We start from the raw sequence: 21848 nt of genomic DNA, 5'->3' as shown, positions 1-21848 counted from the left end.
TAAGGGCCAGATACTTTTTGTGTGGAGGATGTTCTCTGAAGGAGGCTTCCCTCACTACATCATCCTGTCCATGATGGCTTTCTCTTACCTAAGCTGTCCTTTTTAAAGAGATCCCCAGGTTTCAAGGGAAAGCTCTTTTCCTTCACGGCCCTGTTTTGTTGTTTCTGGTACTTTGTACTGCACCCCTTGCCATGCTTCTCCACTAAGATGCCCTCATGGTGAGGCCATTTCTCTAATAAGCATCCTTCCTGAAGGGCAATTATGTGTCAGCTCCTTTCACAAGCTAGCCAGCCTGTTCTGCCTTTCTCTTAACAGTCCTGGGCCACATTTTCTTAAAAATAAAAAAAGAAAATTATGAAATAGAAAAGGGAAAGAGCACTTACTACATTGTTTGCCTTGTACTTGAAACTGTAGACCGACACAACTTTAAAATGTATATATCGCTGGGTGGTGGCAGTGCACGCCTTAATCCCAGCACTCAGAAGGCAGAAGCAAGCAGATCTCTGTGAGTTTGAGGCTAGCTTGGTCTACAGAGTGAGTTCTAGGACAGCCAGAGCTACACAGATAAATAAACGGTCTCAAAAAAGCAAAAAACAAAAACAAAAAAGCTTATCTTTAATTTTTGCACTTGCAGCTTTTTAGATGAACTGGATCCTAATAAAATGAAGGTAAAATGTAACTATAAAGAGGAAACTGTTTTTAGAAGCTCTAGTTTCCACTCAAGAATCTAAAAGAAGTTTTAGCATGAGGTTGCATAATAGGGTGACTTCAGAGAGAGTTCTGCACAGAACATCTCAAAAAGCCAGAAGGGTTTTGAAGGTTTTCACTCTAAAAAATGATAATTATTTAAAGAGGTAGATATGTTTAACCTGATTATGCAGTATATATACAAATAAAAGCATCTCATAGTACCTGTTAATATGTACAATTTTTGTGTCTATATACCATTTTGACAAGAATACTTCTTATTCATATTATTTATTTATCTGCTTTTTGAGACAGCGCCTTGCTATGTAGCCCAGGCTGTCCTCTCATTCATGTTAATTCTCCTGCCTTAGCCTCCTGAGTGTTGGGATTATACGTGTGTGCCACCACACCTGGCTTAAATTTACTTTTCTAAAAGCCAAATAGTATGTCTCTTCAAAATGTAAAGCTTGACACAGGATACACAGACTTAGAGTTTGAACAAGGCAAAAAAGAGAAAGCAGGAAGTGGAGGTGGAAGAGCCAGAGACTCAAGGTCATCCTCTCCCTGCACTAGGACTTCAAAAGGAGCCTGGGCTACGTGAGACTCCAAAGAAAACAAAGGAGAACATGAGAAGTGGGGAGCTTCGCCATGTAACTTGTTCACACATGCTTGTGACTCTTTACAGACCTGTGATGTGCACATGAGCAAGTGTGTACCAGAGAAAGGGAATACACACAAAGATATTCGCCCCTGAACTTGTTAGATAACTAGACGTTTTGGTGCCTTTAGGGGAAGACTGAAATAACTTCAGCGAGTCTCTCATCAACTTGGGTTTCCTTTTCCCCATCCTTCAATCTGAATGACAGCATTGTGAGGTAAGCTCAACTAGTGACTGAAGAAATAGATTTCCCATAAGCTAGTTTCCCCCTGCAGGCAGTTGGGTTTCATCTGTCCCCAGCTGAATTCTGGTTGATCCCCTCAGTCAGATCCTGGGCCATCGTCAAGAGAGGACAGTCTGGAAGGATTGACATGATTTTCTGACAGCCTCTAGAAAGGGAGCACCATAACAGCAGCTGAGTGGGGGCAGAGACAACTTCATACTTCCATCTGCAGCAGCCAGAGCTCTCATCAGAGATCTCTACTCGGGTGAGGCTGGCATTCTTCACTCTGCCATAGAAAATAATTTCAGAAGTCAATGTAAAGCAAAGTTTGAGTTTATTAAGAGATGTCAGTATAGATTTCAGCAAGGCTTTAATAGAAATGGCTCCTCTTAGGTTCATAAGTGAGTGTGGGTGTGGGCTTCTCAAGAAAGAGTCACACTAAATATCTTAACGATAGTCATTATATAATGCAGGTGGCTTCTGAAGTTACATTGTTCAAAAGGTTTCTTTCTTCTTGGATGTCCTGAAACTCAGATCTGGATCACAGGTGTGCCCCTCCATTTCCGGATTGTAGTTCATCCCAGATATAGTCAGGTTGACAACCAAGACTAGCCATCACAGGGCTAGTTACTGAGGTGTACTGGGTAGGATGACAGATCACAAGGGAGGGAAAACATGTTTTCACTGTAAAGAAGTTTGTAGTTTTGGTAAGATTCCCCCGATTGTAGGTTTGCAGAGGGAAAGGATTAAGACCTTACTCCAAGGTCATTCGAACTTTGGCTTTAAGCCTATGCACACAGGGACCGACACAAATGCACATAAAACAAAGACGATCCGACGAAAAGATACACGTGTTTTAACACAGAATAAAGCTTGCTTGTAACACCAGTGTTCCTCCTTTTTTTTTTTTTTTTTTTTTTTTTAATAAGCACACCAACGAATTTTGTTGCACTTGGAGGAAGCATCAGATAAACACTATTTATTGAGAACTCTGGGTACTTGGTACTCTGAAGCGTGATCATAGCATGGTAAATCTAAAGGATTGAGGTTTTTGATTCATTCTAAAAAGTTTGTGTTTGTCACTGTGTCAAGATATTATGATGTGTTAGACATCAATGTAAGAGGGTCATTTTTTTTTCTATGTAGGGGATTGAACCAAGGGCCTTACACATTCTAGATGAGTACTCTATCACTGAGAATTATTAAAAACATGGTAAGATCAATTTTATATAAGACTCTATTGTGTCCTTAAATCTTTATTTAGTCCCAAAAGATCAGACATCAAAAATAAAAATATAATGTGGAGGAATCCAAAATGCAGAGACCAAAGAAACATGTTGAACAGTCAAGAGAGACAGGTCAGAGAACAGGGCAGGCTGGCAGGCCCCTGCTGCACCTGCACCAACAAGAAACAGGAACCTTTTTACCTGTCCAATCTGCAAGACCCTTCTGTGACATGGTGCCACCTTTGCCTAGTAAGCTCCACCTGCCATGCCAGTGTGCAGCTGCCTCGGGGCCACCTTCGGTGTTCTTCATCTTCCTTCTCTGAATGGCCACTGGTTGTCACTGTCCTGAAGTTCATCCAGACTTCTAGGTGTTAAAGCACACGTCCATTTTCCCTGGCCAGCCTCTATCCCCGCCAGAGGTGCCTGAGAATAGCCTCATCTCGTGGTTTCCAAGTGTGGTCTGGATCAGCAGTATCAGTGTTTCTTGGAACTTGTTAGAAATGGTTCAGATCTGCAGAATTTAAATCCGTGTTTGAGTGATTCCTTAGCGATTCTGATACTGGTTCTGATGTGTGAAAAACAACTGTCACTCTTCTTCCTCTGTGGTGTGCTGTCTGCACAGCATGCTTAGCTACCACAAAACACTCTATCAGGGAACAAAGCAAAAGCCTGCTCAAAATACCTCTCACATTGAGAGGCACACGAAGACATTTAAGAAGCAAGTGTGCTAGGGAAAAGGGTGTAAATTGTGCAACAGAGTTGGGGTGAAGTAGGAGGTGAGTAGAGACTGGCTAGGGACAGATGGCATTAAAGATAGGTTGCAGACACTAATTAGACTGTTCCCCGTCCCACTGCTTTTCTTTTGTGTTCCTTAGAGAAAGGAGGGGTGGTATGGTTTAGGAGGGCATCTTACTGTAGCAGGTCCCACTTTCCAACTTTTATAACCCTGACCTCCGGAGCTGCCAGAAGCTAGATTCAATTTATGAAGTGTCTCCTTAGGACTGGAAATGACTCTAGGACAAAAGCCAAATTTAAGGCATACCTTTCCTTTTAATTAGCTGCTGTCAAACTACTACTTAAATGAACATACCTGTTTATATTTCTAACAGCACCACGAATTCTCATTATTTCACATATTCATTAAATCTTTCATTTTTTAAAGCTTTTTAATTTTTGTTAAACTGTTGGATACAATTCAGTGAATGACCTTTAGCCACTTTCTCTTTTCAGACTAATTCCAGATTTTTTTCTTTCTCTTCTCTTCCTTTTTTCTTTCTCTTTCTCTCTCTCTCCCTCCTTTTCCTGTTTTTCTTTTCTTTTTGAGACAGGGTTTCTCTGTGTAGCCCTGGCTGGCCCGGAACTTATTCTGTAGACCAGACTAGCCTCCAACTCAGAGACCTGTCTGTTTCTGCCTCCCGAGTGCTGGTGTTAAAGGTGCGCTACCACCGCCCAGCTAATTCTAATTCCAGATTTCTTAGGGCTGACAGACGGTATATCACTGTAGCATTTGGAACTTCACTTGGAAAACCCTCTGAATGATACCGTGTCCTTGCTTACAATAATACTTCACGGCTTTTTCAAGTCCAAAGGAGCCCTTCTACCTTTTACGAGAGTCCAATAACCACGCATTTATTTTTATACTCCTAGAACTTAAAAGGGCTTGTAAACATCGTAGGGACTGCATCTAATCAATGACATTTGAATGAATGAATAACTAACAGGATTCCGTGTACCTTAGTGGTGCACACACTTCTATGATCCAAATAATAATTTACTGATTTATGTCCACATAAATCGTCAAGTTTGTCGCCTCAGCTAGAATCTGAAGACTGGAGACTGGAACCAAACCAGTATGCTTTAGATCTAGAAGCCAACCGGAATCAAACCCGGACGCAAGTAAAAGGAAGTGCAAAGCCGACGCGCTGGGAAAGGTCGTCCAATCAGAGTCGGGGAACGCCCCGACGCTGCGCGGTGGTGCGCATGCTCAGCGCCCGGCTGGCGATTGGCTGGGTGGAGGCGGGAGACTTGAGCGGGTCGGCGGAGGGCGTCGTTCCCCACTGCGGGTGCTCGCGGCGTCCGTCAGCGTGCCGGGTAGGTAGGCCTCTGTCGCGGAGGCCGGGGAGGCGCGTGCGGGGCCGGGGCAGGGTGCCGCGGGTCCCGGGGGGGGGAGGCGGGAGCCTCCGCGCTGGCTGGCTGGCCTGGGGCGGAGGGCGGGCCCCGCGGGTCCCCGGTGCCACTGTCCCCGAGGCCGGTCCCCGGTGCCGCTCCCCCCCCCCCCCCCAGGCCGGTCCCCGGTGCCGCTGCCCCCGAGGCCGGTCCCCGGTGCCGCTGCCCCCGAGGCCGGTCCCCGGTGCCGCTGTCCCCCCGCCCCCCGAGGCCGGTCTCCGGTGCCGCTCCCCCCCCGCCAGGCCGGTCCCCGGTGCCCCCCCCCCCGAGGCCGGTCCCCGGTGTCCCTGGAGGCTGCACTGGGCCTGAGAAAGGCTCTGGCCCCATCACGTCCAGGCAGGTGACAAGTCGATACAGAACCATCCAAGCACCTTCCTGAGGCGATTTTACTCACCCACTGGTTCTTTCTTCCTCCCACCCCCCAAAACAAAATTTAAATTAATTAGGGATGATTTTGTAGGCAGGTGGACCTGAGTCCGAAAAGTTAGAGTATAAATTCCAGCTATGTAATGTAGCTGGAAGCCAAAAAGCTGACACAGCAAGGGAGGTCTGTTGCTGGCTGGTGGAGTTTTCTTTATTTCCCGGCATCCTGGAGTTTGCACACACCCTCTCCTCAGTGATGTCCAGAGGAAGGCATAGATTCTGGTTATGATCCTGTAGGCAGAGCTACATCCTTCTGTCTCTCCTCCAATGGGACTTTTGTCGTCTCTCCTCTCATAGAATTTTGTGGATTAAAGAGACAGCCGTGATTATAGGTAGTAATATTTCAGAAACTATTGAGTGCGTCAAGTTTTGTTCTAAATTCTTGAAATATTTAATCTCGTAGTTGTATGATTAAGGTACTTATACATAATCATTTAAGCATAGTTTTGACACTTCCATATGCCAACAGTTGAATTTCTGGGTTTATTAAATGATTTTGATAACTATGTATATGCTTGGTAATGGCTGTCCAGTGTTTTGTAAAATTGCAGTGAAGTACTGGCTGTTATCCATTATAGATACATTATCTATCTATCTATCTATCTATCTATCTATCTATCTATCTATCTATCTATCTATCTATCTATCTATCTATCTTGCAGTGTTTCTGATATCTATCTCCCCTACCCATGTTAGTGGAAATAATGTTGAGAAAAATTAGAAAAGCTTGTTCCAATCCCTTGATTTACCTTAGAAAAACTCTGTTTTAAAAGGAAATAGAATAATAAAATCAAATTGCATTATAAACATGCCTTAAATTATCATTATTTTGCTTATTAACTTATTCAAAACATTTGCTGATGAATATAATGTGTCTGGAGTTGTGTTTGTGTTATATTTAGAATTGCTATAATGAAACATCATTAGTGTATTAGTATTCTCTAGAGGAACAGAACTGAAAAAAAAAAAAAAGAACATTAATTCAGGCCTCACAGTTCCAGAGGGTTAGAGCCTGTGACCATCATGGCAGGGAGCATGGCGGCAGGCAGGCAGGCAGGCAGGCAGGCCTTGGAGGAGTGCTAGCTGAGAACTTTTTTTAATTTTTGTTTTTTTGGGACAGGGTTTCTCTGTATAGCTTTGACTACCCTGAACTCTCTTTGTAGACCAGACTGGCCTTGAACTCACAGAGATCCACCTGCCTCTGCCTCCCAAGTGCTGGGATCACTGGGATTAAAGACATGCACCATGAGAATTTACTTCTTGATGCACAACCACAGGCAGAGAGACAAGGCAATGGTGCTGGCTTTTGAAACCTTAAAGCCCATCCCCAGTGACACACCTCCTCCAACAAGACCACACCTACTAATCTTTCCCGAATAGTCCCACCAACTGGGGACCAGGTATTCAAATATATGAGCCTATGGGGCCATTCTTATTCAAACCACCACAAGAATGGTGAAGAAAAGAAACATGATTGTTGTTACCATGTGTTTTATGGATTAATGGAATTTTAAAGTACAACATGCTTGATATGTCTATGTGGATAATTTTTTCTTTAGATTTTTGTGGTTAAATTAGTTAGAGAAAACATGCTAGCATTATAAAAATTGACATATGCTCAAGTTGGCACAGTTCAGTATAAACCTTGAAATTTTTTTCAGTTTCTAGCTGTTCCCTTTTCTTGTTTGAGGACTGAGGACTGTGCACAGGCATGTGTGTGTGTGTGTGTGTGTGTGTGTGTGTGTGTGTGTGTGTGTGTGTGTGTGTTACTCTTGCCTGCGTAGGTGTTTGTGGAGGCCAGAAGTTGATGTTGAGATGTCTTTCTCAGTCACTTATCTGCCTTATTTTTTTAAGATGGTCTCTCATTAGACTTTGAGTTTTGGCTAGAGCAGCTGGCTAGTGAGCCCTGAGATGCATCTCTCTCCGCCTTCTATCTAGAGTTACTGCTTCATGCTGCCTCTGCAGTGGCTTTTACATGGGTTCTGGGGTTCCCAGCTTAGGTCCTCATGCTTGTACACACCCACTTTATTCAATGAACCATCTCCCCAACTCCAAGTTCTCTATATTATTTTTAGTTTATATGTATGATTGTTTGCCACCATGTATGTATGTGTACCATGTGTATACTTGGTACCTTTAGAGGCCAGAAGAGGGTGTCAGATCCTTTGGGACTGGAGTTATGGACAATTCTAATCACATTCATGGATGGTTTCTATTTTGGTATTTTTCAGGTTAGTATTGCTGAAGATGAGGCGATCTGCAGCACCAAGTCAGGTGCAGGGAAATTCTTTTAAAAAACCAAAATTCATACCTCCAGGAAGAAGTAATACAAGTCTGAATAAAGAGATTATAAAGATGGGTCCAGATATAAAACTATTTCAGGTAAATAAAAGAAGGGAATCATAATATGAAATGTATATATTATTGCCTAAAACTAGGTATGGTGCCTCATATTTGTAATGAAAGCACTTGGAAGGCTCAGGCAGGAGGATTGCCTTACGTTCAAAACTAGCTTAGGCTTCGTAATGAGTTCAGGCCAGCCTGGTCTGTGTAGTGAAACTGTCTCAAAAGCAATTGAATAAATAGAACAAAAAACCAAAAACAACAAAAACCTACAACAAAAAAGTAAAACCTTGTTGCCTATTAGAACTTTCAGTGTCTTCTGACAAAATTCCTAGAAATAATAATGTGGCCTTTTTTAGTAGTGCTGGTGGTCATGTCAGAGGAGCAGCAAGTGGCAACTGAGCTTTAGGAAGCTAAACGCTGATGGGTGACTCTCCCCCACCCTCAGATAAGCAAGCCCCGCACCCCTGAGGGCCTCAGCTCCAGAATGTCTCATGCACTGCTGTGCCTTTCCATGTTTGCCGCTGCCAGTTTTCTCTGGTGCCTGGCATGGTGTGAAGGGTGTGGGGAGATCCCCACTGCCTCTAATGTAGTGTGATTATCTCTTGGAAATATCCCATTCTAATGGACATTTTTACTTGTGGATTATTATGGAGCCGATTTCCTCCTAAGCTGTACTGTGTAACTGAAGCAATGATTTTATACCATAATAGTGTTATTTTAAATAGAATTTTAATGATTAAGGATTTCTAACAAATATAATAAGGGATTGTGGTAGAGGTTAGTGAAGTGGGAAAATCAATACAGGTAAAGGTAAAGTATAGTGTTGCCCCTAGCCCTGTAGAAGGGGTTGCAGAGGATAGAAAATAGGAACAAGGACGTGTCACGCAGCTAGGACTTAGGAGTTTCTCTTGAGGAGCCGTATAGACTGTAGTGTAGGTTAATGACTAAGAAAAACAATAGAGTCCTAGAGTCAGGAGAGCTCAAGTTCTTTTAATCTTGTTTGATGCTGGGAAATGTGTTCACAGGTTTAGGTGTGCATCATAGCTAAAACAAAGCTTTCAATAATGACTTCATGTAACTAAAAAACAAAGAATTAGGTGGTTAAGATAATTGGGCAGGAGTTTAAATTATGAAAAGTGAAACTAGTAACCTGTTTTTCTGGCAATTATAAAAACTGTTGCCTATGTAAACAGTTATGGCCGAAAGATTCCTGATTTTGTGAGAAGTGTAGAAGATGAACGTTTAACTGAATGTGGGTTTCTCAGAAAGTCCGTAAAGATGTCGTTAAGAAATGTATACTTAGGATAGGCAGTGGTAGCACACGCCTTTAATCCTAGCATTCCAGAGGCAGAAATCCATGTGTTCAAGGATACAGACTGGCATGGTGACTCATCACGCCTTTAATCCCAGAAAGCAAACCTTTAATCCCAGGGAGTGGTGGTAGAAAGCAGAAAGGTATATAAGGCGTGAGGACCAGAAACTAGAAGCATTTGGCCTGGCTAAGCATTTGGCTGGTTAAGCTTTCAGGCTTGGGAGCAACACAGTTCAGCTGAGATTCATTCTGGATGAGGACACAGAGGCTTCCAGTCTGAGGAAACAAGACCAGCTGAGAAGTTGGCCAGGTGAGGTTAGCTGTGGCTTGTTCTGTCTCTCTGATCTTCCAGTTCACCCCAATACCTGGCTCCGGGTTTGATTTTATTAATAAGAACTTTTAAGATTCATGCTACACAGGTTGACCTTGAAATCATATCTGCCTGCCTCTGCATCCTGAGTGCTGGAATTAAAGGCATGAACCACCACACCTGGCTCAGTGTTTAATAAATTTATAGAGTTGTGCAGCTATCAGTAGCCATATTCATGACCTCCGAAGGAAACCTTACATGTTAACCTCCACTCCCTTTCTGTCCAAGTTCTCCAGATTCGACATGGCTAATGTATTTTGTCTCTATCCTTGCCTGTTATTGACATCTCATATAAATCAACTCAAGTAATACATGTCCTTTTGCAACTTGCTTAGCTTTTCCCTTTAGCCTAATGTTTTCAAATCTTATCCATGTTGTAGTAGATGTCAGTAGTTAATTTATTTTTATTACTGAAATACTAGTTTTCTCTTGCTCTCATGACATATTGCCATGGATTTATAGACAACAGAAATATATCATCTAATTTTGATAGCAAAAGGTAGAGACAACCAAGAATCCATCAATAGGTAGATGCATGATGAGCAAATGTGGTATATACACAAATCTGAATGCTATTCAGCTATGCAGGGGTACATGTGTTAGTTATTTTTCTGTTGCTATGCTAGAACAGCATGAACTTGTGAAAGGAAGAGCTTGTTTGGGTTTAAGTTCCAGAGCAGAAGAGTCTATAACAGTGGGAAGTATGACGGCAAGCAGCTGGCATGGCAGCAGGATTAGGAGGCAGGGGGTGAGCTGAAAGTAGGGTGAATCTATGAATTCTCGATGACCATCTCTGCTGATATACTTTGTCCAGCAAGGCAGCACCTCCTAAACGTCCCCAAACAGCACCACTAACTGGACCAAGTGTTCAAATGCCTGAGCCTAGGGGGCCATTTTTCATTTAACTCTCCACACTGTAGTACCTTGCACAGGGCTAAGACCAAGATGTTGATAAGGCCTGTGTTGACGTTTGGAGGTTTTAGGGAAGACTCCATTTACTTACCTGATTTCTTGGTCCTTCTACCTCTGCTTGTTCAGCATATCCTACTAGGACGCAGAAGCTGCACATCCAGCCTCTGTAGGTCACTGTGGTCTCCTTTTCCATTTTCAAGCCAGCACTGGAAACTGCTGTTTCTCTGGTTTTCTGCAATTTGAACTCATTTGGTTAGATTGGCTTCATTTGGATAATGTAAGATAATCTCTCTTAAAATCTCTAACTCTTAACACAGCTTCTGAGCCGTCTTTGCTGCATAAGATAAGATGGTGACATATCTGTAGATTCTGGGCACTAAATCATCTTTGAGAGTTTCTTTCTCTTTTTTTTTTTTTCCTTTCTTTTTTCTGGAGCTGAGGACTGAATCCAGGGCCTTGTGCTTGCTAGGCAAGCGCTCCACCACTGAGCTAAATCCCCAACCACTGAGAGTGTTTATTTCACCCACAACACTTAATAATATTTTGTTGTATTCATTTACCATGTTTTATACATTTCATTTATTAGTTAAGGATATTTGGTTTGTTTCAACTTGCCTTCGAATGTACTGGAGCTTAAACTCAAGGCTGTGTTTGGTAGGCAAGTGCTCTGTTACGGAGCACTTGATTTTTTTCAGACAGCATGTTGCATAACTCAGGCTGGGTTTGAATTGCTGTGTAGCTTAGGTTGGCCTTGAACTTGTTATGTATCCTAGGCTGGCTTCCAACTTGAGAACCTAGGATCTGGAAGAGCAGCCTCCTCTCCCTACCCAGTACCTATTACAATACAGATATATAGAAACTGGCAGCTTGCTTTAAATTTAGAGACTATTATGTAAAAATGTGGGAACTTAGATTTAATTCATGATATATATTGATATATATATATGTATATATATTTTATATATATAATTTTTTTTAAGGGTACTGAACAGTTACAGAATGATCCAGGTGTATGCAGTTCAAATCTTGGGCCTATGGAGGGAAGCACTAGGGAAATGGATCGTGGGAGTAGAGCAGATCCACTTCATACAGGTAAGACAGTGATTTTACTATGTTTATACTTTCATGTCATATCATAGTGCTCTAGAAATGATTATTCAAGAATGGATGTTAATTTGATAATTGTTGATGTAACACCACGAGATTTTTTGCTTCAGATTATCTGTTGTCAAAATTTATCTTTAGAAGTTGAATGTATAACCATTTAACTAAAGGACTGTAGCTTGGTGGTTAGAGTGTTTGCCTTGCATGGCAAGGCCCTGGGTTTGAGCCCCAACACCGGCTAAGTAAGAAATCAGACAACTTCCAACACCATGTAATTGAAATCTTGTATTTTGTAATAGGTGTATGTTTAAGACTTTATAGGAAAACTGTTGATGGTACAGTCATTAAGTACTAATTAATTGTGTTTAAAATTCTGTAGTGAACATGTTGATACTACTAAAGTTGATGAGATAAGCTTGAAAAAAGTAAAGCACAACTGTGGTAAGGTCTGCAGATGGTCAGAGAGACTGGGAGCGAGATGCAGAGTCAGCGAGCAAAATACACATTTTTTTCCCCCTGAGGGATAAAAGCTTTTTCTTTTTATTATTTTTCTTTTCTGTTGCTTGTTCTATTCTATTCTTTTTCTGTTCTGTTCTTCTACCCTGATGTTTCCCTCCTTCTTCTTCTTCTTCTTCTTCTTCTTCTTCTTCTTCTTCTTCTTCTTCTTCTTCTTCTTCTTCCCTGATGACTTCCTTCTCACTTATTATTTTTTTCCCCTACAGCATATATATATATATATATATATATATATATATATATATATATATACACATATATATATATTTCAGCAAAATCTTTCAAGTAATAAAATAAATTACAATGTGGTTGCATTTATTTTTTAAGTGAACGATCATGGTGATTACAAATAAAAAATAACATGTTTCCCATTTCCCTTACATGATTAAACATTTTACATATTACAGGTGAAAAACAGATTATCTCCAAGAACCTGTATACATTCATATTCAAGCAACTTGTTATAGATTAACAGAGTATAAGCAAGCAAGACATTTTTCTCAGCCAGCTTTTTACTGGCAGGCTGCCTTTTGTATTGATCCTTAAGAAAGGATCAATGACTTTATTATTTATCTCAAAAGGTAATCTTAAAAGAATCACAAATTTAAACTTCTGTATATGAAAAACAATGTCAGCTCTACTTTAAATCCTCAGGGTTCATACCCACTTATCAATAGATTTTTATATCAGGAAGCTGAGGGCAGAAATGGGTACAAGGAATTAATTATCATCCTTGATCACCAACTCATCCTAGCAAGAATTGTACCTCAGCCAGCAATAGCCAGGCTGCCATTGTTTTTGTTCCCTGACCTCAATGAGTCCCTCATTCAACTATCATAATTGTGTCTTTCTAAACTTTAAATTGTTCCTCAAGATTTTCTACCTTAAAGCCATTAATAAAAATATCTTAACCTAACCTTAAGTCATATTTAAAGCTTTGTTTTAGCTATGATGCACACAGAAACCTATGAACTCATCCATCTCCCAACATTAAGATTAAAAGAACTTGAGCTAGCCTAGCTTCTGGGACTCAGTTGTTTTCCTTCATTAACCTAAGCCACAGTCTATGTGGCTCCTCAATAGAAACTCATAAGTCCTAGCTATGTGACACTTCCTTGTTCTTATTTTTCTATCCTCTGCAATTCCTGCTTTATCAGGGGAGGCAATACTATATCCTACCTTTACATATGTTAATTTTCCCACTAAGCTAACCTCTATCATAATCCCTTACTACATTTGTTAGAAACCCTTAATCATCAAAATTCTATTTACACTATTATTGTATAAAATCATTGCTTCAGTTAAACAGTACAGCTTAGGAAGAAATCATCTTCATAATAATCCACAGGTAAAAATGCCCATTAGAATGGGATATTTCCAAGAGATAATCACACTACATTAGAGGCAGTGGGGATCTCCCCACACCCTTCACACCATGCCAGATACCAGAGAAAAATGGCAGCAGTGAGAGGGAAAGGGAGAGAGAGAGGGAGAGGGAGGGAGGAAAAGAGAGATAGATTCACCTATCAGTGTTTAGCTTCCTAGTGGGCTGAATTCCTGAAGCTCAGTTGCCATCTGCTGCTCCTCTGAAATGGCTACCAGCAAAGATCAAATCAGATTTGAATTATTAATGCAGGGAAACCAAACATTTAACCTATGTTTCATCTCTCCATTGTTAAATTGAGTTACAATAATTATGGTTCCTTTGTATCTGCTAGAGATACAGGCAATTTAAAAAAATAAAAGTGAGGTAGTTCCCAGAGTTTATTCAGCCTTGAGAAAGGCATAGTTTTATTCATGTTTCTTTGAATGAACAGGTGCTGTGAGCTGGCCTCAACTCTAGGGCTGCTGAATTCTAACTGTATAATCACTTAGCCTTTCTGTGGATTAATTTCTTGTAGGTAGAGAAAGGGCTTCTGTGTTTTCCTGGTTAGCCATCCTGCTGCATGTATGTACTTTTGTAACTCCCTAAGAGATAGAACGAGGGTGAGAGGACAGCTGGAGCTGGTGGCTGGCTGGGTCAGTTTAGGAGGGTCCATAGGCACAGGTCTGGGCTCGTCAGGGTGGCTGCTGCTGCTGCCTTGTCTCTGATTTGCTTTCCCTTCCTCCTTACATCCTTCCCAGACTCCCTTTTTTTCTCTTCTTTTTGTCTCAGGCTTTCTCTTGCACTGTTAGGCCTAGGGTAGATAATTAGTCCTGTGTGCCTGGTTTTTTTTTTTTTTTTTTTTTTTCTTTTTTTCTTTTATTTTACTATGGTAGCTGATCTCTTCATCTGAGAATGATGTTTTCACTATGGGATATAATATAATCTGTTACTGATTTGTGATTTGTGTTCTACACATAATTTGTCATTTTCTTCAGTACTAAATATGAGAAGGAGTTAAGAGTTAAGATAAAGAGTGAATTCATTCACTTATCCCTTAGTCCTTTTTCTAATTAATGAGTTTACTGTTCTGCGGAACCTGTTTCAACTGTCTGATACTCCCTTGCCTCTTACTCAGAGAGGTCAAACTGGAGAAAGATTTTGTTCTCTGGTTGATTGCTGCAGAGGGATTTACCTTAGAAAAGCAAGGAGATGAAGACATCTAGTGTGTACAGATTGTACCTTTTGGCACCCTTTTAATTATAGTTCTAATCCATTCTGGAGGGAGATGTAATTTTGTATATTTCAGTTAAAATATGTTGCCACATTACCTTCTTGTTTTGAAAATTTTCCCATCTATAAAGAGGTTGCAAATAGTTCAATTAGCATTCTGAATTCAGTATTTGGTAATTATGTCTCATTTACAGTTTTCTTTCCTCCCATGACCTATGTGCTAGGAGTTGAACCTATGGTGTTATGCATGTTAGGTAAGTTCTTTACCACTGAGTTCCAGAAGATGGTTGGTTTGTTTTCTTTCTTAGTGGAAAGAACTCTAATAAGTACACTTGACTGCATTATGCTTCACTGGGTCCTTGTCTCTTTATAGCACTATACATTTGTGGATGATGTTCTGTGAGGATGAAGGTGTAAGTTACTCTAATGACTTCCCAAGGTTCAGAGAATGTTCTTTCTGTGGAGATTGTGGTAGAAGAGCCCATTTCTGGATAGCCTTTGTCCTAGTTAGGTTCTCATTGCTCTAATGAAGCAACATGACCAAAGATTTGGGGAGGAAAGGGTTTATTTACCTCATGCTTTCAAATCACTGTTTATCACTGAAATAACTTAGGACAGGAACTCAAACAGGACAGGAACCTGGAGGCAGGAGCTGATGCAGAAGTCATGGAGGAGTGCTGCTTACTGGCTTGTTCCCCATAGCGTGCTCAGCCTTCTTTCTTACAGAACCAGGACCACCAGCCCAGGGATGGCACCACCCACAATGGGCTGGGACCACCCCTATCCATTGCTAATTAAGAAAATGTCCTATAGGCTTGCCTACAGCATCTTCTGTATTTTCTCAGTTGAGGCTCCCTTCTCTCAGATGACTGTAGCTTGTGTCAAGTTGACATAAAACTATCCAAATGAGTCATCTTAGCTGGGGCCTGTGAAAACCAAATCCTGGAAGAAAGGAAGTGTGAGTTGAATATGTTCCCTAAAAAGGTATGAGATTCTAAGTCCCGATATCTCTGAGTGTGACTTTCTTTTCAAATGGGTGTCTTTGCAGATGTAATCATGTTAAGATGGAATCACAGTAATTTATGGTTGTAATGGCTATTCTTGGTTGTCAGTTTGACTACTCTGGAACTAAAGTTCAAAAATGGAGAGCATACCTGTGAGGGATTTTTGCTTAATTAATCTGAAGTAGGAAGACATACCTTTAATCTAGATCTTTTGAGCTGGGAAAAGATACACCTTTAATCCAGATCTTGAGGCAAGAAGACACACTTTTAATCTGGGCAATACCATACTCTCCTGGAAGCCTATATAAGAACATGGCAGAAGAAAGTTTATTGGTGAAATTATTTTGGCCACTCCATGTAGTTAAAAGGATATTTATTTAATGGCGTAACTCACAAATTAACTGATAAGTAGGTCGCAGGGTCTGGGAAAGGTGTATCGCAGTCCAGCGGCGTTCTCTGGAGCTCTGCTCGGTCCACCTCCAGTGTTCAGCGTCCCGACCCAGAGAGAGCGCTGGCCCATCCAGCTCTCGGGTCTCCAGGCGTGACAGTTGCCAGAGTCTCAATGGGGGTTGGAACTTCCAGATCCAAGCTGGAATGGCTACCCACTGCATCTCCTCCTTTTTGTCTAAATAAGAAGGTTCTAAACTAATACAAGACTATATACAAAGGAATGGTTATCAAATATTGTCCAGGATTAATGAGGGATAATGACCTAGATAAGATGTAACTACAACCAATGCAAACAATATCAAGCAAGAAACTCATACTAAAATCCAGAGAAGTATAGAGCATAGGTAAATGGCATGTTATAAAGATCATTCAAAGGTATCCTATTCTAAAGAACCTGAATCTAATACTTAATATGTTCTATCTAAGATATTATATATACTAAGTTGTAACTATAACTGCTAGTCTTCAATCCCATCAAAGACCTGAGAAGGAACATAATGGTACCTGAGAAATGGTAGATGGATGCAAGCAACTTTCGAGAATCTTGCAAGAGTAGACCAAGACAGCTGGCAGCCTGGACAGTCACCTAATGTTTCTCAGCATTGTTGGTGCATTCAAATTGGCTACAGGCCTAGAGTATCTGACAGACCATTTTCAGAAGCAGGAATTCTGAAAGACCATCTTTTTTTTTTTTTTTTTTTTTTTTTTTTTTTTGGTTTTTTTGAGACAGGGTTTCTCTGCGTAGCTTTGCGCCTTTCCTGGAGCTCACTTGGTAGCCCAGGCTGGCCTCGAACTCACAGCGATCCGCCTGGCTCTGCCTCCCGAGTGCTGGGATTAAAGGCGTGCGCCACCAACGCCCGGCCCTGAAAGACCATCTTACCCTGTCTTGGCAGAGTACAGTGGTCGCTTTCCTTGTGTCCTGCTTGTCCAGAAAGGACAGCATTGCATTTGTACTGTCAGCCATCAAGGCAAGGGCAGTTGTTTGCCCTTAGGCCATTTTGTGCCAAAAAGACAAACTTCCAAGTGGAAATGTCTTAGAAGCCCAACATTCTCTTGGGATCAATTGGTGCAGCCAGGAGCAATTGTGTCTCATGTCAACAGAATTCTAAGTTATTTAAATGCCATATTCTCTAGGTCTATGAAGTGTTTGAAGATTACCTGTCCATCTGACCTATGTATCTGTAAATCTGGATAACCTAACTAATGTAACTATAGAGATGACAGGCATAGGTGACTATAAATCTATAAGTCTTACCTACCGAAATAACCTAAGGACTAAGGCTTCACGTAAACAAGGTAAACAGTCTATAAGCAAATGTATGGTGAAGAACGATGACTTCAAAATTGTGACAATACACAAGATATTTATAACAGAGGTAGGAATATATAGTGCCATATGCAATATAACAATAATCTTAAATATATCTCAATATACTGAATATCCTAAGCAGAAGTAGAACATATATAAAGTATGACAGATATAAATTTACATTTGTATCAATATAAAAATGTTTCAAATAAGAGTAGAAATATATGTACATTATAACAAATATAGTTCTGTATTTGTATCAATATACAAATTAACTTAAACAGGAGTATAAAAATAGTTTACATTTGTATCAACATATAAGAATCCATAACAGTACAAATTACAGTGCAAATTATCTAAGGTTGCTATTTTACTAAATTTGTTTACTAGTATATACAATGATTTACCATCATATCTTATACCTATCCGTTCCATTTCTTCTCCCCCCGCTTTTTTTTTTTACAATACTGAGTCTAATATTTTCTTCCACCTCCCCTATAACCATCATCCATAATCCATAATCTATAACCATCATCCATAACCCTAAGAATTATGAAACCTAAGGGAGAAGGGGCGTCGTTTTCTTAGAATTGCTTCCTGCCGTTTAGGGGGTGATGTTATCTCTGTTGGGTACTGTGAGAAAGCTCAGATAGTTAAATCTCAGTTAGACTAACTGTAGGTTCTGCAGCAAGTTTTAGAGTAATGGGTAAGATTGTCTGAAATTCTGGCAAGAAGTGTAGTATGATGATGATTACCATGGCATCATTCTGGATTGGGTAGAGTTGTTGTTGTTGGGGCCCCATCTTCCTTCTGGAGACTTCTGAGATTGCTATTGGAAAAACTTATTTGTTATCAAAAATGGGAGGTTTGGATTTAAAGAGGACATAGCATATAAGAAAGGATTCTGAGAAATCAAGAGTAAGCATGGAGAGAATTAGAATTTAGAAGACAATGATCCCTTTTTATTGGTTTCCTTCTGTCTCACACCAGAGGGCTCTTCTGATACAGGACTGAAGAATTTCTCAAACTTTTCTTTTAGCAATATGCTTGGCTTTAGAGAAGGAGTGAGCCAATTCCATCTCCAAAGCCAGCTTGGCTTATAATTGAATTGGAACCACAACTTTTCTAGATTGATAGAGAGATAGATGTTAGACAGTGAGATTTTACCATGTGTAGATTGGTACCAATAGATTCTTCCTTCCTGCTGTAAACACCCGGATATCCAAGGCCTTATGAGTTTTGGAAGATGGGTATTTCCATTATCCTGGAAAGACAAAACCAGAGAACCCTACCCCACCCTTTGATTGTTAAATATTTCTTACAACTTGTAGAGATGTCACATTGGTGGATGAAGCTTTTGCTCTTTGTCTGCTTGCAAGCAAGTCTGTTCTTCACTGGCATTAGAGACTACTTTTTAAGAATTCCATTTTGTACTGAAGACCAACTGAGATATCCAGCTTTATGAACTGAGCAACTTCTGGATTCTTGGACCTTCTGTTCATAGGCAGCCATTGTTGGATTAGCTCGACCACTGCCTGTTAATTCTAACAAATCCTCTTTATATAATATAGTATAGTGTAGTATAGTATAATATAATATAATATAATATAATATAATATAATATAATATAATATAATATAATATAATATATATAAATAATGAGTATGTCTATATATAAATAATGAATATATCTATACATTCATTCTATAAGTTCTGTTTCTCTAGAGAACCCTTACTAATACAATGGTGGACCCCAAATTTCATGGAGGGAATTTGGAGAGATGTGCTATTTTCTGTAGTTGACACCCATGACCAAGTCTTTGGCTTTGAGTACTTAAAAAAACTCAGGTGGGCAAGTTGAGGCCACTGAATTGTGCTAGTCTGTGTGTTTCAGTACTGTTGAGAGATAGGTTCAGAAGCCTCAGCAAGATCATATTGTAAGAGTTATGCTATGTGAATTGTGAATGGAGGTAAGAAAGAATGTGAAAGTAAGTAAAGACATTTGGTGTAAAGAGCAGGAGTAGCATTTTGAGGTCTGGTAGAGGACTAGAAAAGATTTTTGTTTCCTTTTGTAAAGAGATAGAACATAGCTTACCAGCAGAACATTGGCCTACCATGTGTAGGATCCCGAGTTCAATTCCCATCTTCACATACACACCAAAACAAAACAAAACAAACCCAAAAAACAAATACATAAATAAAGGAAAAGAAAAAGAGTAATATAAGATGAAGAATTGAGATAATGAAGAGTGGAGGGTTTTAAAAATTCTTTTAAAATTATTATTAGGATTTATGGGTTATTAAGATATTTTGATATATGTTTATAATGTATAACGATAAAAAATCAGGGTGGTTAACATTTTCTTCTCTTTAAACATTAAAACATTAATTTATTTATTCAATGTACTTTTTTTTTGAGGCAGGATCTCATATAGCTTAGCTAGCCTCCAACCTTGAATTCTTGTTTTGTACTCCCATCTTTCTGTGTCATTGGGATTATAGGAGTGTGCCACTGTGGTCTGGCTAAAATACCTCTGTGCGAGTGTGTGTGTGTGTGTGTGTGTGTGTGTGTGTGTGTGCGTGCGTGCGTGCGTGCGTGCGTGCGTGCGAGAGAGAGAGTGTGAGAGTGCACACGTGTGTACGTGTGCCATGTGCTTGCATATGTGAGCATGGGCATGTAGAAGTCAGAGACAACCTCAGGTGTAGCTTGTCAGGCCCTCTTTTCTCTCTGGCTTTCTTTTTTTGAGACAGAGTCCTACTGACCTGGAGATTGCCAGAAAGGCTAGACTAGCTGGCCAGCAAGCTCCAAGATTCCGCCTGTCTCCACCTCTCTTGCATTAGGATTACAAACACACTCCACCATGCCTGGCTTTTTCTCCATGGATTCTAGACATTGAACTCAAGTCCTGTGGTGCCCATAAGACAAGCAAAGCACTTTCCCAACTGAGCCATCAACCGAGCTCTGACATTTTTTGTTTGTTAATACATATTTATGAAGTACAGTGTGATCTTTCAGTGCATGTTTGCTGTTTGTATCCATCAAATCAGGATAATTAGCATTTTAGCTTCTTGTCATTCCTTGTTTCCAGCCTTCATGTATAATAACGTGTTACGAACTCAGTCCTTGTTTTTTGTTTTTGTTTTTTTTGTTTTTTTTTTTTGAGACGGTTTCTCTCTGTAGATTTGGTGCCTGTCCTGGATCTGCTCTGTAGCCCAGGCTGGCCTCGAACTCACAGAGATCCACCTGGCTCTGCCTCCCGAGTGCTGGGATTAAAGGTGTGCACCACCACCGCCTGGCTAGTCCTCCACTTGTTATGCCTAATCTTCGTTGTCAACTTGACTGGATTTAGAGTTACCTAGGAGACATATGTCTGTGGGCGAGTTTCCAGTAAGTAATGAGGGAATGTCAAACATGAATGTGAACTGTGCAGTCCCATGGGTTGGGGTCCTGGACTAAATAAAAAGGGAGAAGGAGAAAGAGCAGAATGCCAGTGTTCCCCTTTCTTTGCGGTGGGATGTGAACAAGCAACATGCTGCCACCACCTTCCTTGTCTTGATGAAGCCTCCCCTCTGAACCCTTCCTCCTCATCACTTCATGTCAGGTGTTTGCTCACAGCAGACAACTCTGTGCTGCAGAACAGTAGGATGTAATGCTTTCATCTAACTGAATCTCACTGTGTAGGCCAGGCTGGCCTCAAACTCACAGAGATCTGACTACCTCTGCTCCTGAGCAATGAGATTAAGGCTCCACCATGCCCAGCTCCTTGGGCTATCTTTAACCCTCTCTGTGTAGTCCTGAGACTAACAGATAAAACCTTTTTGGTATGTATTAACTTCACGCAAGCCTAGTTTTCACCAACCAAGAGGCTAAGAATCATCAGATAGCATGAGGCCTAGAGTGAGATTTCTCCATTCTGCTGTAACTACCTACTTAATGTTTCCACCAGTGTATTTTAAAGTTCCTTGATTTATGACTTTCTTCATGAAACAGAGCTGGGTAGTGGTGGTGCCTGCCTTTAGTTCCAGCATTCCAGAGGCAGAAGCAGATAGCTCTGTGACTTTGAGGCCAGCTTGGTCTACAGAGCGAATTCCAGTATAGCCAGGACTGTTACACAGAGAAACCCTGCTTTGGGAAAAAAACTTCATGAAACTGCTTCCATGGAACGTGGAATTTGGGGTAACCTAAATCTGTGTTCCCAAGTCATGGTCACTCACATTTGGCTCCGGAATAAAGTATCGTTTTCCCTTTGAGGTGAAAATTGTATTTTTGCTTCGACATTATGAACGGAAGAGGACAGTGCTTGCTGCCAAGCCTGGGATCCACATGGTGGAAGGAGCAAACTGACCCCTCAAGTTCTCCTCTGACCTGCACTCACACAAACATAAACGAGCAAATAAATACAGAACATATTTGAAAATGTAGTGCAACTAGTTAACTGCTCTCTGCAGAAAGTGTAGCCGTACAGTGTTTCCAAATGTGTAAAATGTCTGTGCTGGCTAGCACAGCTTGTGTCAACTTGACCCAAGCTAAAACAGTGCTTCTCAA

At 40.7% G+C, this 21848-nt stretch overlaps 1 protein-coding gene and 1 long non-coding RNA gene across 5 annotated transcripts in view; one reads left to right on the top strand and one right to left on the bottom strand.

Annotated features, from left to right (window-relative positions):
* LOC121827539 (uncharacterized) lies at nucleotides 1-4678 on the bottom strand. Its single transcript, XR_013048988.1, has 3 exons — nucleotides 4528-4678; nucleotides 2996-3158; nucleotides 1-1854 (listed from the first exon to the last, which is right to left on the bottom strand). It is a non-coding gene; the product is annotated as an uncharacterized LOC121827539 (long non-coding RNA).
* Nucleotides 4679-4765: 87 nt separating this feature from the next.
* The window catches only part of Rad54b (RAD54 homolog B), an 88420-nt gene continuing 71337 nt past the window's right edge, over nucleotides 4766-21848 (top strand). For 2 of the 4 annotated variants that reach the window (XR_013048987.1, XM_042270840.2), the window contains exons 1-3: nucleotides 4794-4885; nucleotides 7615-7765; nucleotides 11304-11415. Coding sequence is in view for 3 of the 4 variants with exons in the window: in XM_042270840.2 (XP_042126774.1) it covers nucleotides 7631-7765; nucleotides 11304-11415 (247 nt within the window). In the remaining variant the exon portion in view is untranslated. Of the gene's footprint in view, nucleotides 4886-7614; nucleotides 7766-11303; nucleotides 11416-21848 lie in introns of all 4 variants that reach the window. The other 2 variants (XM_006974939.4, XM_042270841.2) reach the window with 2 other exon arrangements.

This window comes from Peromyscus maniculatus, chromosome 2 (assembly GCF_049852395.1).
Source record: "Peromyscus maniculatus bairdii isolate BWxNUB_F1_BW_parent chromosome 2, HU_Pman_BW_mat_3.1, whole genome shotgun sequence".
NCBI classification, from domain to species: Eukaryota; Metazoa; Chordata; class Mammalia; order Rodentia; family Cricetidae; genus Peromyscus; species Peromyscus maniculatus.
Note: the sequence above shows the minus strand (reverse complement) of the source record. Positions and strands in the feature narration are given on the sequence as shown.